General features: G+C 37.4%; 1 protein-coding gene across 1 annotated transcript in view; it reads right to left on the bottom strand.

Moving 5' to 3' along the window:
* Positions 1-16,481, bottom strand: part of LOC139737667 (kinesin-like protein KIF13A) — an 87,640-nt gene that overhangs the window by 27,538 nt on the left and 43,621 nt on the right. Inside the window, exons 7-20 of the mRNA XM_071648344.1 lie at positions 15,616-15,728; positions 14,370-14,484; positions 13,853-14,005; positions 12,579-12,638; positions 11,158-11,268; positions 8,661-8,795; positions 7,505-7,644; positions 5,916-6,031; positions 4,770-4,874; positions 3,918-4,188; positions 3,154-3,316; positions 2,553-2,699; positions 2,068-2,115; positions 1,251-1,307 (exon numbers count right to left, since the gene is read on the bottom strand). Of these exons, the coding sequence (XP_071504445.1) occupies positions 1,251-1,307; positions 2,068-2,115; positions 2,553-2,699; positions 3,154-3,316; positions 3,918-4,188; positions 4,770-4,874; positions 5,916-6,031; positions 7,505-7,644; positions 8,661-8,795; positions 11,158-11,268; positions 12,579-12,638; positions 13,853-14,005; positions 14,370-14,484; positions 15,616-15,728 (1,734 nt within the window). The remainder of the gene's footprint in view (positions 1-1,250; positions 1,308-2,067; positions 2,116-2,552; positions 2,700-3,153; positions 3,317-3,917; positions 4,189-4,769; positions 4,875-5,915; positions 6,032-7,504; positions 7,645-8,660; positions 8,796-11,157; positions 11,269-12,578; positions 12,639-13,852; positions 14,006-14,369; positions 14,485-15,615; positions 15,729-16,481) is intronic.

Below are 16,481 nucleotides of genomic sequence, written 5' to 3' on the forward strand. Positions count from 1 at the left end.
CTTTTATCTTTGAAAGTTATTCAACCATTTCATGGTAGAGGTACAGGATATTCCTCATCACTGACTTGTACACAACAATGCTTAATCTGTTCTTGGAGAGGGAAGGAATAAACACCATGCAAGAATAGTGTCAGACAATACGGGATTTCTTGGATAGATGGTATATGTGACAATAGTATTAAACTAGAAAGAGAAAATCTGGCTTCATTTTCCTACAAGTCAAAAAAACACATGCTTTTCACATCAGAAAGAGCCTTAGTCAAACTCACAAAATACTTGTATATCCTCACTAAATGATGAATTGATCATAGATACACTTTGTCAAACACATATTCATTTCATGCATGTGCAATATGAAAGCTACATAAATACTTAGAAATCTATACTATTGTGCAACATGCATTCACCTCAAAACCAACACATTCTAAACACAAGAAACCACACTTACACATATCCATAAAAAATTGTTGTGGTCACATAAAATGCACGAAGTATTGTTGCAAAGAACACTGAACATAATTAGGATGTATGACTGCAATCTACTGGTATTCACATCTAAACCTATTTCAAATCATGGTGAGGGAGTTGTAAAAGCTGCATATGAAATGATGCATTTATTGGATAAAACAATTACAACCTGATATAAAGATTAAAACTTGATTTGTTCCAGTGTCAGGAAGTCATCTCAACATAAAAGTAAAAAGACATTCATGAATTGTTTTGATTCTCTTTGAATCTTATTTATGCTGACCTAAAACGAAACCTTTCCAAAGATGAAAATTGAATGAAACTGACCAAGACTTTGTAACAAGAGCATGACCATGTTCATGATGTCAGTGGCTTGTTATGTTCAATATACTCTTGCCCATCATTACATTGAATCATTGAATATCATTGTCTTCTAGTGCTCTTAGCTTCAAAACCTAAAATGTAAGCATCCTGAATCTATGTTACAGTTTGCCGACACTTCTTCAAGTTCTATTGTCTGAAATAGAAAATGTTTTTTCTACATTGCAAATCTCTTATTTGAGAATGTCAGACAGTAATGGCAATTCAAAAATCTGCCAACATAAAAAGGAAATTACTTTGGGGGATATAACAACCAAACTGCAGAGAACTTTACTAATTTTTGTTTGCTTCTTTTCAAATCACACATATATAAACATGAAAAAGAACATGCTGACCCTTGACATTCTACACATGATTTGGCCTACTACCCTGCCATTTTTCTGTAAACAAGAACATCAAACCTTGAGGAGAGGAAGCGGTAGTGGTGGCAGCAGAGCCATGGGAGAGGCCAGTGAGTCCTAGGGAGGGTGCCGCAGGACAGAAGGGGCGCAAATACACACCTCTCAGCATTGAACTTTGTGTAAGTTTGTATCCTACAGAATACTGATCTACTCTTACAAGCAAATTCACATTCTAACAGGAACTGTCTGATATTGACTGCACATGGGAATGCACCATGTGTTAGTGGTTATTGAATTAAGAATTACAGCACTCAATTTTTTATTTATGCAAATCTTTATAGTTTTTTTTTATTTCAAAGAAGACATAATATATAGGCATTTTATCTACAGACAATCAATACTTTTATCATTGTATGATTCCACAATAGAATTAGTATTGCATGTCACATCACTCTTAACTCCTTCATACACAGTAAAAGAGAAGAGCACAAGAGCACATCAAATTTGTTCTCACTGAGCATTGAAGTACGGAGCACTTCATACAAGAGTAAAAAGGGTTTGGTCAGCAAGACAGTGTGACATTATAGGGTATAAAATATTTTAACTTTTCATATAAATGAAAATACATATATCACATATTTTCCAGTATATGTGTCTTAAGACAATAATCCATGTACTCTTTGATAATACAAAAAGAAGTAGGTTGTATTATTACCACGGATAATGAAAATATTTGAGCAGCTAATTTCATCACACAACATTAACTGCTGTTACCATCAAAAAGAGACTTTAAAGTGGCATAATTTAGAAGAGTGGTGTATACATTTGAATTTTCATGAAAGAATAAACGAGAAACAACTGGCAGCTGCATATATACCTGAGACTCAAAGAATGACAGCTTACGCAGAGGCTCCGTCTCTTCATCCTTCATTAAATGCAAGCATGGATAGACAGAAGAATGGACAGACAGAATGCAAGAGGTGCATGGTTAAATGAGATGGAATAATGAAGCCATTAATCAACCAAAAAACCCAAAACGCATCAGTTCAGCAGAAGCATCCGTGTACCAAGAACAAACCACTCTCATTGTTGAGAATGAAGAAAAAAATGACACAGCAGCAAACACCACAGAACACATCATCTTTGTCGTAAATCTATTCACATCATTAATATTTTTTTCTCTCATCCACAACCTTCTGTATGATACACACATTTCATTTACTTTGTACTCAAATTCTGATATAAAGTTCATTCTTTGTCAAGGTCCTAACTCTCTTGTGTCCACATTTCCCCTGCAAAGCAGATAAACATATAGTTCTAGTTTGAACTGCTGTTGGTAATGTTTAAAAAAAAGTATCTCACCTTCAGAGGTATTCCTTTGTCCTTCCTTTCATTGTACATGTCCCTCATGTCAATGATTTTGTTTTCCAGTTTTTCAACAGACCAGATTTGTGTCCCCCTGTCCTTGCGTTTCACCTGGATGGCCGGTTCACTAACGATGGCTCCTCGCTATCCAATTGAAGATAAATATTCAAGAGAGATTTTATTGAGTGATGTATAAAACAGGGCCACAACAGTGATGTAAGATACAAAGTATTGAAGACAGACATACATCAATTGTCTTCATAATTTCAGTTATCACATCCTGTGATTGATAATGAACATCTCCAGAGCTTTATTGTTTTGTAGATAAAATTTGTAGTTAAGTTGTCTACACCTTGCTTTGTAACACTTCTGTTCAATGATTTAACTTTTCAGGTTTCTACCAAGATCAAATCACAGAACAGGTATGATAATGTGTACCTTAGGCACTACAAAGACGCTTGGAAAATCATTCATATTTACTGCTTGAAATCTGTCGTAATGTGACAGCTCTTAAAGAAAAAGATGTCCAAATGAAAACAAGTCCAAATATCAGGGATGGCTGGGGAGTAAAGGCAGTAGATGGCATGGCACAGCTCACCTTCCTATTGGGTGTCAGATTGCAGGCAGGTATCTGGAGTGTGACACGGAACTCTGTGTGTTTTCCCATCTCCTCCCCCAGGAAGTTAGCTTCCCGCACCAGAGCATTAGCCTTGACGACATCCTCCCTCAGCTTGGCTAGACTTTGTCTGAACATGTCGTCCCTGAGATGGAGTCAGTGGGACAAAGTTATGTTTAACAACAACAAAAAGTGGACATATGAATGACTGGAAAAAAGCATGTTAGATAAGGAGATAAACACATAATGCAATGGTGCAAAGATAACTCAATATATCAAAAATGAATATGTGAAATAATAACATACAAATACAAAACAAGAGTACATAACACAGCAAGACAATCTCCACATAATACTGACTTAAAATCTCTGGACCTTTGTTTACTGTGGCTCTCTGACATGACATGTCTTTGTTTTTTTAACACATTAAGTGTTACTGTCTCATTTCATAACAATATCCCAGTTTGTGGTGCATCTAGTGCCCTCATAGCCCTCACTTGTACACTGGAGATCCAATCACTGTAGTGGATTCACTGCTCTCTTGTCAGATTATCAGGCACATGTGACTGGTTTCCCTAACAGAAAAATGTGCCCATCATCCACACAGGCACCTCAGAGAAACTGTGAGGGTTTAAAAGGATCTTGCTTTAGTGTTTTAATCAAGAGACTTATCTGGCATTTCACTGCCAAGTCTAATGTTGTATGAAAAAGACCGAGACACATAAACCAGTTTATTTCTCTCTCACCTATCCTCACTCCACTCCTCATAGCGATCCATGACAGGTAAGCTGTTGTCTGGTTGGCTCTGTGTCTCCTCCTCCATCCTTCCTGGCTCCTCCGTCCCTGATGGCTGGTTGGATGAGGAGGAAGATGATACTGATGGAGACTTTGGTGGTAGTAGCTGCTTCTTCAGGGCCTCCAGCTCCCGTTCATAGGCTTCCTTCTGTTTGGTGAGGGCGCCCTCTTTGTCCTTCTGATGCTGATCTTCAAGGAGCTTCATGGCAGCTTGAACAGGATCTAAGACACACACACCATGAAGAGAGAGCATTTATACTAACATTTAGATCAAAACCTGTGGTATTATCACTACATCAATAATTTATCACTCGTAGGTGTTGATGCATGACAATTATACTTGTTTTTTCATTGTTGTTATTGTCAATGCTGGAAAAAAGGTAAATAAAGCTTTAGACCGAAACACAACAAAATCCAGAATAATGCAGACTAACATTATTTCAAATAAGTGGGTTTGTCACGTATTATGTAACTGAAATCTGAATATGCAAATATTGGTATCTTTCACACGGCATGATGTGTCTTCTGCACATCCAGACTTGTAGTTCCACAAATAAATGACAGCTCTATCTACAGATAGCTACAGTAAGTACAATGTATATCTCAACTACAAAGACGTATATTTCTAAAAACTTGTTGATCTCTTCGATGCCACACAACATCCTCCTCATACTTCACTACTGAGCCTTGACTAGCATCCCAACATCAAAACACCAAAAGACACTGTCCAACACTGAATCCCTGCTTTTGACTTGACATACTCACACTCAGGCTCCAAGTTTCACAGTGCACAGATTACTCACCATTGTGAAGTTCCTGCATCATAACCTCATTCTGGGCATAATCAAAGTCAAAGCTTTCAGTGACGGCTGGAGCTGCAGGTTCTGGTGTGGTGGTTCCACTTGATCCTAGTCAGAAAACAGCGTATCAATCAATCTAGTGAATTCTACTGTTATCTTTCACGAGCCTTCCATATCACTGATCAACTTCACAGTGAGAGATGAATGACTTTAATGGCTTCTCTTCACATTTCTTTACAAGGTGTCTCCTCCTTTCCCTCAGATATATTCTTATGACAGTCAAAAAATTCCACGTCTTATATTTACAATATACGTTGCTATTTTAGCCTCATCAAGTCTAAGCAAAGGAACCAGAATGCAGACAACCTCCTTCAAGGCCTGACCTATGAACAAGGTATTAAAATCAACTAATCAGTGCATTACAAAAGCTGTACTAAAGCTTGTAATGATCCCAAACTGTCAGATTGTCAAGGTGACATTTTAAAGGCATCCAACTAATGCTGCATTGCTCAACCTCAGTCATATGACTATGGCCCTACACTATGTCTGAGTGCTGATTTCTCTGATGTTCCCTCTTTTCTGCATATACTGAGGATATCTGATGTAGGGTATACTAAATCTAATAATAAGGAAAAGATTCTAAAAAACACTACAACTGTACACGAGGCTGATTTTGGCAAACAATCAAATGAACAGTTTTATCGCAAAAACGAGCTAACTCCATTCTTGTTAATATGAGATATCTGTGACTAAAGCTGCTAAAAAAAAGAAAAAATAATTAGAAAATACAAGATAATCTAAATCATAGCTTCTAGAATATTCCTTGTTATGTCACAAGTGAGGTATTACTGGAAAGGTTTAATTTTGCTCAATCTGATGATGGGCTTACTTTAAAATGTTTAAAAATGGTGCTTAGCTCATTTTGCGATAAAACTCTTGAAATATCGTGGCCTTCCTCGTGGACAAGACAGTCATAACTCAATCTACAACCTCTTAAATACCAGCACATGAAAAGCCATAAAGCTCTTTTTCATTTGGTCCTCTCTCATTTCTTGCCTTTGATTCTATATATACATGAAATAAATATATAACTTATAACAATGTAAAATCAGTTTAGTGTGATCTCCCAGAAATTTTCTCCTGACTTACCAACACCTGGAGGGCGGGGACAGTTTATCCTAAAAAAGTGATAGTTTCCAAGGAGAATTCTGTCACCATGCCTTAGTGCAGTCCTGGTTGTGATTGCAGTACCATTGACATATATCCTGGACATAAACCAAGGGGAGAGATAAAAAGGAGAGAGAATGGAAACTAAGACATTAGAGAAAGAGATAGGGAAATACACTTTTAGTGGGTATAATCCAATGAAAATAATAGAACATTTATATGTAGTGTTTTGCAAGTTGACTGTTTACACACATTATAAACACTATTTTCATTACCCTTCAAAAACCTGGCTACTCTTTGTCATGATTCAGCTTTGTCCTACCTAATCTAATGACTATTTGCATTGTAAACATATTGCATCTATATCACTGCAGGTAATGAATATTTTACTGCTTCAGATTTCTCCCATTCAAACAATAAGACATATTATATTTTGGATCAAAAATTTGTCTTCCATTGATTGGTTAAAAGAGCTTCACGTGATTATAGGTATTTTGAACTATTTTAGAGTGTTGGTGTGTTTGACACTCCATGAAGTACTATTTGCAAAATGACGTCACTTTTATGACGACATTTTGCAGATAGTATATACTATTTGCAAAATGATGTCACAATCACCCTTCTATACAATCAAGTGTACGTGGTCCGTCCACGTCCGGTCCCGAATTCTAGTGTTCAGGTTTGCAGCGGCCATACGAACGCTTGGATACATGCGACGGGCAACTCTGGCGGTGCCACGGCTGCTACGTTTTTCAATTTCCGGTCTCTCGCACTGTTGCGTATTGCAGGCGCTACGCTGCCGCCGCAGTGCGGCTAAGCCTAACTGCGACCAGCCCCAACACGCAGTGTTGCAGTGTAACTGTGTACACGGAGCGTCCCGGGGTTAGGCTAAGCCTATAATGATTTTCACTTTTTATTCAAATTTTTGATCCAAAATATAAAACAAATATACTTTGCCTAGTTTCGAGTTTCTTGTTAAAACTATGGGCCTCGGTGACTCCAAACTAGTACTATTCACTGAGGGGCGCAGCCCCTCAGTGAATAGTACTGGTTTGGAGTCACCTCTGCCCATAGTTTTAACAAGAAACTCTCAAGGCCAAGTATATTTGTATACTATCTCAAACATAGAAGGCATAAAAAATCTAACTCAAATGACTGTCACTGACTATTGTCTGGAAGGATAATCAAAAACATCACACAGACTGACATGTGATGACATGTTGGTTTCACCACAGCAGAGTCAAGGACTCTTAACCACAGGGTTCTTGCAATGTCTACCTCCACTCAAGGAAGGAAGCAGAACTTTCACATCATTTTGCACGGGTTTAAAGATATTGACTGCATATCTACATATTGTATAAACATTTAATTGCACAGTAATGGAAGATGACATGAGCCAGTCAATCAAATACACACACATTGTCATATACCATCCCACCACATACACACAGTCAGCAGGTGATTCAGTGATTCCCACAAGGGGCAGCCATTGGCAGTGAAGTGAGTGTTGAGAGGAGTAGCCCCAGGCCAGTTAGGGACTAAATACGTGTAAACAAAGAGTTAGGACTCACTTTGCATTGTCACAAGGTGTAATGAAGACATCGATCTCATTCTCCACATCAATGGTACAATGTCTAGGCATGATACCAAGTCCATTGAGTAAGATATCAGTCTGAGAGTCTTCATCTGGTCTTCCTACCACTGTGTGATCCTGTACAATGGGGCAGGAAGTGGGGGGGGGGCGGGAAACATTTCTCTAGATTGCATCAACAACAATAAGTGATCTAGTGACACAACATTTACTCCTGTGACAATTGCTCCGGTCTTATTTTCTCCAAGGACTTACAGTTTAGGTAGGGTGATGATAGGGTTTTAAGTTTAGTTTGATGTGAGGATTAGGATATTACTGTTAGGGTTACATTTGTGGGTAGAATTCATGTTTGACTCAGCCAGCAGATATTTCACGGGAGCAATTGTCACAAGAGCTAATGTCATGGAACCAAGTGATCTAGGAGTGGAACAATCAACTCATGCCATGACAAGACTGTGGATTGCAGCTCCCCTGCTGATATAAGCATTGATAATAATAATAATAATAATAATAAATAAATCTAAAAAAAAACACATTTTTAAAACAATTGAAGATAGATGCTCATTTGTTGAAACAGATAACAGCCAACAAAGAATGTCCCTGGAAGCAGGAGTAGTGTACTTGTACAACCTACTATCTAATGCAAAATTGCACACAATTGAGTTGATTTAAGCTAGGTGTATCAAGTATTCAAACATGATGTGTAAATCACACTGAGAAAAGATGTCATAGAAACCAAGAATTTGCAAGTTTATTTAACTCTGCAATATGCATGGCAACACAGAGTAATATTCACAGCAAACTTGATAGTCTCAGAAAAAAAAAGAAGAAAAAACAGCACCTTGCAAATCATGGCAATAGAAATCCATTGAGGCCCATTTACCTAGAGACACTGATTTCATGGACAGCAGGTTAAAAACGAAAGAAATTAACTGTACTTGAGATGAAAGTGGAATCATGCATACTAGGCTTTGCCTCTAATTTCTTCCTTTTTTTACACTCATTTCTCCTCTGCTGGCGGGCTCAGATGAATGAAATTTGAATTTGTACTACAGTAGCATCCTTTGCCTTCCCCTGAGAATCAACCAATGGCAGGATACATACACCTTCCTCACTAGCTGTGAGTTTTGACTGACCTTGAGGTAATAGACCAGTAGCTCATTGAGGGAGGGGTCAGCATTGAGGTTGACCAAGAAGCATTTGTTCCTCTCCACTTTGATGCCTGATGTCTGAACTGAGATTCCCATCTGTTCCAGGGCTGCTTGCCTTTCCTATGGACAGAAACAAGGACAATGAGACAATGAAGACAAACTATAGACCTGTTTGCTTGGGCATTTTTTTTTTTTTTTTTAAGTTTTTTTTTTTTTTTTTTTTTTTTTTTTTGGGGGGGGGGGGGGTTTGGTTCTTTTTTTAGTTTAGTTTTAATAGTTTTGTTTTGTTTTGTCTTTATGTTTGCATCTATTTCAGCCATAACTGGGGGGCTTTAGTATGTCTAACAATAGTCGATTTATACACTGACATAGCAATGCCCCTGATGAATTGCAAAACCGATTATTATCATCTTTTCTTCTGCTTTTGGAAGCTCCCCCCCCCCCCCCACAAGTAAGGGCTGACTTAACCCTATTCTAACTGGGGGGGGGGGGGGGGGGGGGGGGGTCAATTTCACCCCCCCCCCCCTCGACATTTCGCGCCGCGATTCCGCAACGCGCAAAGATTTTGCCGCGCCGTTTCATGACTTTTTTCTTTGAAGTCTCCCGCATATTTTGAGACCAGATTTGCAATGTCCGGGTACACCGTTGTGAAGTTAGGTAATGTTTTGCGTATGCATGTCAACCCGAAAACAGCTCAAATTCATGATATCGAGTGCAAATCCAAAGCATATTGTGTTTTTTGGTTAAATTGATATGAATTAGATTATTTCAACTTTTAACCATTGAAATTAATCAATTTTAATGTAGATAAGCTTGAAAAAGTGCCTGCAACAAATTTTGGCCAAAAAACAATAGAAAACAAAAGGTCAAAAAAACAACGAAATACATAAGAACTTAACAAAACAATAAAAAACAAAAGAAACTAATTTTGATTGTGCTATTTTTTTACGGGAAAATTGTTCAATGTGTCTTGAGGAACTCTTACACAAAAATTGAGCAATCATTCAGTCTTTTTAATGGAGTTACAGGTGAAAATATGATTTCATGCGTAAATTTGCATAATTAATTTACTACAAATAGAAAATCAAAATTTTTCTTTTGTATGACCATGTAATCTTGTAGTTGACATCCGGCTCTATGTTCAGGCAAAATTTTGCAGCGTTCGCGCGATTGGCGGCTGAGATCTGAAGGGGGGGTCAAATTGACCCCCCCGTAAAAACTTGGTCTCAAATAGCCCAGTTAAAATAGGGTTAAGATGGTGTTTAAAAACCTAATAGGTCTATAGATATAGTATATCAAGGGAGTGTACTTATCTAATAAGAATACAATGCACTTTAATGTTTGTTCTAGGTTGAATAGAATAGAATAAGAAAGTTACCAAATGCAATTATCTGATGGTTACATTTGTGGGCAATAATGAATTAACCACAAATGAAACTGAAAGCTCTTACAAACCATTCTCAGATAGTCAATTAAGAATATATTATGTCTACTAAATGGCAGCATATTTCCAGAAGAGGTATGAAAATTTTGCCAACAGGCAGTTGATGCCTGCTTTACTGATTCAATGAATGCACAATGAAATGAGTATTTTGCTATACTGTTCATGTTTGATTGACCAAAGTAACTTGAATTTGAAACTGACTAAATTCACACATAATTTTTCACAAATATGTTATTGAAATAATCTGGTTTCTGCGCTTATCAACATAAAATTTGTAGAAATCCCTCATCTGTAAATTTATGATAGCATGAATCTGTTAGAGCAATCTCAGAGCAGGGCTTATTTTGGAGTCATGGAATACAAAGCCAAGCTAAGCTCTACCTCCTCTGTCATACTTTGGGAGGGCGAACTATTTTCTCAATTCCGGAATGATGTGATTGCAAACTCACACATGGAATTGAGAAAATTTTGATTGAATAAGCACCTCTTAAAGGGATGGTACAGTATTGGTGAAGATGAGAATTGGGCTTTTAAGTTTTTGCGAGATACCAAGAAAACACTTATGAAATAGTACAGAGCATACCATTTTAGGAGGAGTTCAAAGTTTATTTGATGAAAATCGGGTTTGGAATGACTGAAACATCCAAAAACAAAGTAAAACAAAGCTATCGTAATAGAATGTGGGTCCCACACTTTATTAGAATCACTCTGTTTTGGATATCTCATCCATTTCAAAACCAATTTTCATCAAATAAACATTGAATTCATCAAGGAATTACATGCTCTTTCATATTTCACAGGAGGTTTCTCATTATCTCACCAAAAAAAATGTTAGAAACCTGAAATTAGGTCTCGACCAAAACTATACGATCCCTTTAACAATGATTGATGAAACATGTTTTGAGAAATGTTCTTCTGATAAACATGACATATAATATTTGCTTCACGATTACAAAAAAAAAAGAATTATTTCAATTTGCATAAACCGCTTTTTATCCATTTACACACAAATTTTGTAGGAAGCCCCGCCACGCCTACCTTGTGTATCCTCTCTGTGTTGACGAGTTTCTCCTCCCAGCTAAGAGACATTTCTTTCATCAGCTTCTCAGACTCCTCTAGTCTCTCCTTCAGGGTGTCTGCCTTCATGCTCTATGAGGAACAGGGTAAACAAAATAACAACACAAGCAATGATACTTGCAATAAAATAAATACAAGTGAATGATGATTTACAATTGATCTAGAGCAATGATAATAATGATTGTAAATCTATATTACATAGTTTCCATAGGAATACATTCAACTGCACATAATGATAAAGTAAAAATATAGGAGAGAGGAGCTGATTTTAACCTAAATCAGAACCAGAACCACATATCTGACAATACAGTGGGCATACATGAAAAACACAACCAGAAAACGGCAATCACGTTTCAGGCTACCATGGACATAATGTGACGGACATGATATACCACAAGGGGACAGGATAGGCAAACATGACAGGCCATGATTGCCATGAATACAGGGCAAGATTCTTAAACTGTTACAAAATTTGCCACAGCAATCACAGAGCTGATGAGAAACCTAGTAGGCCGTAATAAAATGGGGTGAATGCAACAATACAAGACAGCATGTGAAAGGCCATAACGAAAATTAACCCATTGAGGATGGGCTGATTTTGCTACAACAAGCATTTCCCATAGACATGTGCCCGAGTATAGTAAGGACTCGTCCTCAACGGGTTAAAAGGCAGTCCGTAGCATTAGAAAGGAGAGACAGAAAATATGTGTAGTCCAGCCTGACCAGACACTATGCTATGATAGTGGCATCTGATAGCTACATGCTCCCTGGAGCAAGGACTGGAAAGAATGAGACTAGAATACGGATGGAAGAAAGAGGAGAATATCTCTTCTACCCACAGTGCACTACATTTGGGCAAACAGGGCTGTCATAGCACTGGGAACATGGTGCAAACATAGCATTACCAATTGTGATGTCGTAGCTTCACATACGAGTTCAAAATCTGCAACACATGTCTTTATGGGCATTCTCATGTATGATTATAAAATGGCTGAGTGATGCAATGGCAGCCTTCATACAGTATACAGTGTACCTGAAACAGATTGTATTACAGTCCACATTCTTTGTAACAGAATAGCCTACTATGCACGGCTGCATTTGTGGTTTACAGGAAAGACCAATCTGGACAAGCAATGTCCTTGATCCCTTTTTGGCATTGCAGTTCCATTACAAAAGAATGAAAAACACTCCAATAATCAGTATTATTCTCCTAATTCCCTTTTTTCTCTTTGGTTTTGTTCCTCTTATTCATGTATAAACGTGAGTGCAGAGTAACCAGGAGTCTTCATTTCTCTGTTATGATATATTAAAACCATTTATGAGACGGTATGAGATACCTCCTCCAGTGAGTATATGAGGCATCCGTTACCATGGATACCCACCTCTGCTTCTTTCAGCTGCTTCTTCAGCATGTCAACCTCTTCTCGCAGTTCTCGGATGATCTAGGATGCAAGACAGAGGGAAGGAGAATATGGAGATGAGTCTTATTTTCATTTAACTCATCAAGAAAAGAGAATGTGAAATGTAAAATATATAAAATGAAAGGAATACCTCAGAGAAAAAATGTCCTAATGGGGTTCCTAATATCATATGTGACCGTGCATCACAAAACGAACAAAAAGTCGCACCCCTTGATTTTACGTGAGGACTCAAAAAAGGTGAAATTGGTCAACAGAGTCAATCTTGAGTTTTTCATATTTTCTGAAAGAACTATCCTTCTTCTACATGATTCTTTAGTTTGGGATCACAACATGAATGGGAAAGTGTGTTTTCAGCAGTTTTTCTGCAACCCCTTTTTGGGAGAGTAGAATGATGAGGTATGTCTTAGAGGCCCCTTTTTATTTCTTGAAATCCTTTGCACACTCTTCACTTTCAAGTCTAATATCTTTTGACAGGATAATGCTACTGCTTTGAAAGTTGGCATTAATCATGGACAGAATGTGTTAATAGAACATGCTCAATTTCAGCCTAATCTGATAATCCCTTCATTATTGTTGCTCCAGTGGTTTACATCCTGAGCTTTGTCCCTTTCGTCACACAGCTAGCACGGCTTGGTAGAGATTAGCGCTTGCATAGGCCCTGTACTTCACAACCTCTTTTCTCAATTCACACTTTTCCAGAATGTGTGCTTTCTTTCCAGTATTTAGATAGGTTAGGGGAGTCCATTTGAATTGAGTTATACATCATTTTAAAGCTTAGAGTCTGCTCTTTCAGAATCTGCCCTTAACTAAAAATCCATGTCTGGCGACTTTTTGTTCGTTTTGAGATGCAGGGTCACATATGTATTCATTCCACAGTAGTAATGGAGCACTTATTGATGGAAATCTTAAATAGAAAATCTGAGGAGGATAATAAGGAAAGCTCTTTCCCATTATATTCCATCTCTTGATGTTACAAGGTTTGTGATATACTTTCTTTTCTCCTTTCCATAGTTGTTTCTTTTTTAAATAGTTACATACAATGTGTATATACACGCTCGTCATATGGTTGCCACAGCAAAGATTCTTTACTTTCACATAAACTTCACCAAGACTTAAAAAAAAAAATAGTTTCAACTTTCCCTTGAAACACAGTGAAGATAATCTTTTTATTCACCAAATTACCACGTCTGCGAATAGGGAACAAGGACAGTGAATCTTCATGCCGAATGGTTTACCTTTGCATTAGGATCTTCATTGATGACAGCATGATTGACGATCCTTTTGGCCCGATCAGCGTAGCGTAGCGTAGATATCGTCTCCTCATAGTTATCTGCTGCTGGACTCACTGTTGCTACCATTACAGTCTTACTGTTACCTCCAAGACATTCCTAGCAGCAGGCAAAATAAATCAAATTATGAAATAAAATCAATATCACAAAGAATGAAGGTTTGGAAATACTTCATCATCACTTCATCTTACTCCCCTCAGTACAGAGCAAAAATATTAACAAAGGAATGAATTGATAATTGAATATATTGCTGGAAATAGACAGAATTAATAGGCTTACCATGTGTTTCACTATAAAATCAGACTTCTAGGTACATCCCAATCCTATCATTCTATAACTTTCATTATTATTGATGAAAACTGTCAAATTGCTTTTAATCAGATGAAAAATATGTTTTTGAATTACCTTGGTATAACAAGCAAGAGTATAACAATGGAGATATGAATTAATGTTTGTAAAGTACCTTTAGAAGCCAAGTGAGGACTGAGTCTCGGTAAGGCACAAAGTTGTTCTTGGTTTTCTTGCCAGCTGATTGGTCAGCCAGGGCTGAGATGACCAGGCCTAGAGTTGTGAGTGACCTACACATGGAGGAAGAGAGGTGGACAAGATGAAGCACATGTCACTTCACATGGAAAGACTAATGTAGGCATACGCGGTACCATGAAAATAGACACACCAAAACTAGTATGTCATCCGACGACATGCAGCATACTGTATCTGTGGAGCAAAGCTTGGTAGAAAATACTTTAAAACTGAAATTTGATTTACCATAGTACTGACATAATGTCAGTGAATCTATTGAATGGAAAGTATACATCTCTTTCCTTCTTGTATATCTGTATTTTCACTTATCACTCCCACCTGTTCTAACTGACTTCTTTACATGTCTACAGGATCTGCTGTCTGAGAAAGTAATGTTTTATACATTATTCATTTAATCAGTTTTAGTTAAAAAGTGCACAGGGTAGTCACATTCAGGGCCCAAGGACCTACTTTTCAAGTCAGCCCTGTCACAAATAGCACATATTGCAAGTAAAAATCACATAATACAACGGCAACAAAAGAGAGAGTAAATGAACATGTGGAAACAAACAAGATGTGATATCTACCTGTTGTTGTTGTTGTTTTGTTGTTGTTTGTTTGTTTGTTTTGTTTGTGGGTTTTTTTTTTTGGGGGGGGGGGGTGTGGGAGGGGACGGTGAGAGGGATTGGAAGACCAAAGCACAATATGAAATAAACTGGTAAAATAAACCAAAATGTTGTTAAGAGACTAAAAATTCCCACAAAATTCTCTCAGTACAAAATTACTTTACCAAACTTAACACATTCTTCAAAAAGTCCTGATTATTGTTTCTTAAGAGGTATTTTAACTCATTGAGGGCATGCTGACTTTGCTACAACACACATTTCCCATAGACCCTTGCCCGAGTATACTCGGGACTCGTCCTCAACGGGTTAAGTTATGATATGAAAAGTATAATAAACATAGGCTACAAGCAATTCATGATGAAACACATAATGCTGCAAGCCACCTCTTCTGATGAATATGCTGATTTGAAAAAAGATGGAAAACTCTGCCCTTTAAAAAGTGCTTCAAGTGCTCGCATTCCCAAAACTGCCTCCAGCGCTAGTGCTACCACTTGTTCATAACACTGCTGTTACCATGACAACTACATGCGAAACTGCTGTGGATGCCTGTGAGGAACTTACTTGTTGATGTTACTTCCTTCTCGTAACCTTTCACCTGATGACCCGGTTTTATGCACCCGCTCACTCCCTGCCAAGTCAACCAAGCTGATCTTACTGACTTTTTCTCCTGTCACCTGAAAGATGAAAACAAACAGGGATTAACAACAAATCACAGGCAGGCAGTTGATTAGATTTCTATCTCTCAGTTCAGAGCATCACTAATGGCATGAATAAACTGGCAGAAAGTGATTTTAGGCATATATATTAGTAGAAAGGCAATGTTTCCAGTTTGCTAAAAATGTCTCTAACTTTGTGTGAAAATGAAACTACTTAAAATGATCATTAACCACTTACATATAAGTAAAATTCTGGAAGTAAGCAGATTTATCATACTCTATTTTCCCCAAGAACAGTAATTTTTTTGAATGTACCACTTGGTAACAGTTTACTGCTAATAAATTGTTATGGCAAAGGTTATTTTGTTCTGAGATATCTTGACAGTAACAGCATAATTTTAGAATATTGATATTCTAGAGCATTTCTCCATCTCTTTGAATGTCATTATATTGCTCAGTCAGAAGATAGTATTGCATTTTTTTAATTGTGCATTAGAACGTAAAATAGCAACTTTCAGTAGCAGCTGATCAGCAACAACTACAATGTATCATCTGCAGCCATTTGTGGGAAAGACTACTTAAATTGGTTTGTTTGTAAACACAGGTTACAACAGGTCATTAGTTTAGCATTTAGAAGATGTTCTGCCACATTATTTTAAAAAAGCTGTGGATATTTTCATATTGAAATACATTGGTTTGACATTAAACAAACATGATTTCATGAATATGCATGTGTGTCATCAACATTTGTGACTTAATGCACCTTGAAGA

The sequence above is a fragment of the Diadema antillarum genome, unplaced genomic scaffold, assembly GCF_040938485.1.
Source record: "Diadema antillarum isolate AM-2024a unplaced genomic scaffold, OU_Dant_1.0 seq00000698_RagTag, whole genome shotgun sequence".
Classification (NCBI taxonomy): Eukaryota; Metazoa; Echinodermata; class Echinoidea; order Diadematoida; family Diadematidae; genus Diadema; species Diadema antillarum.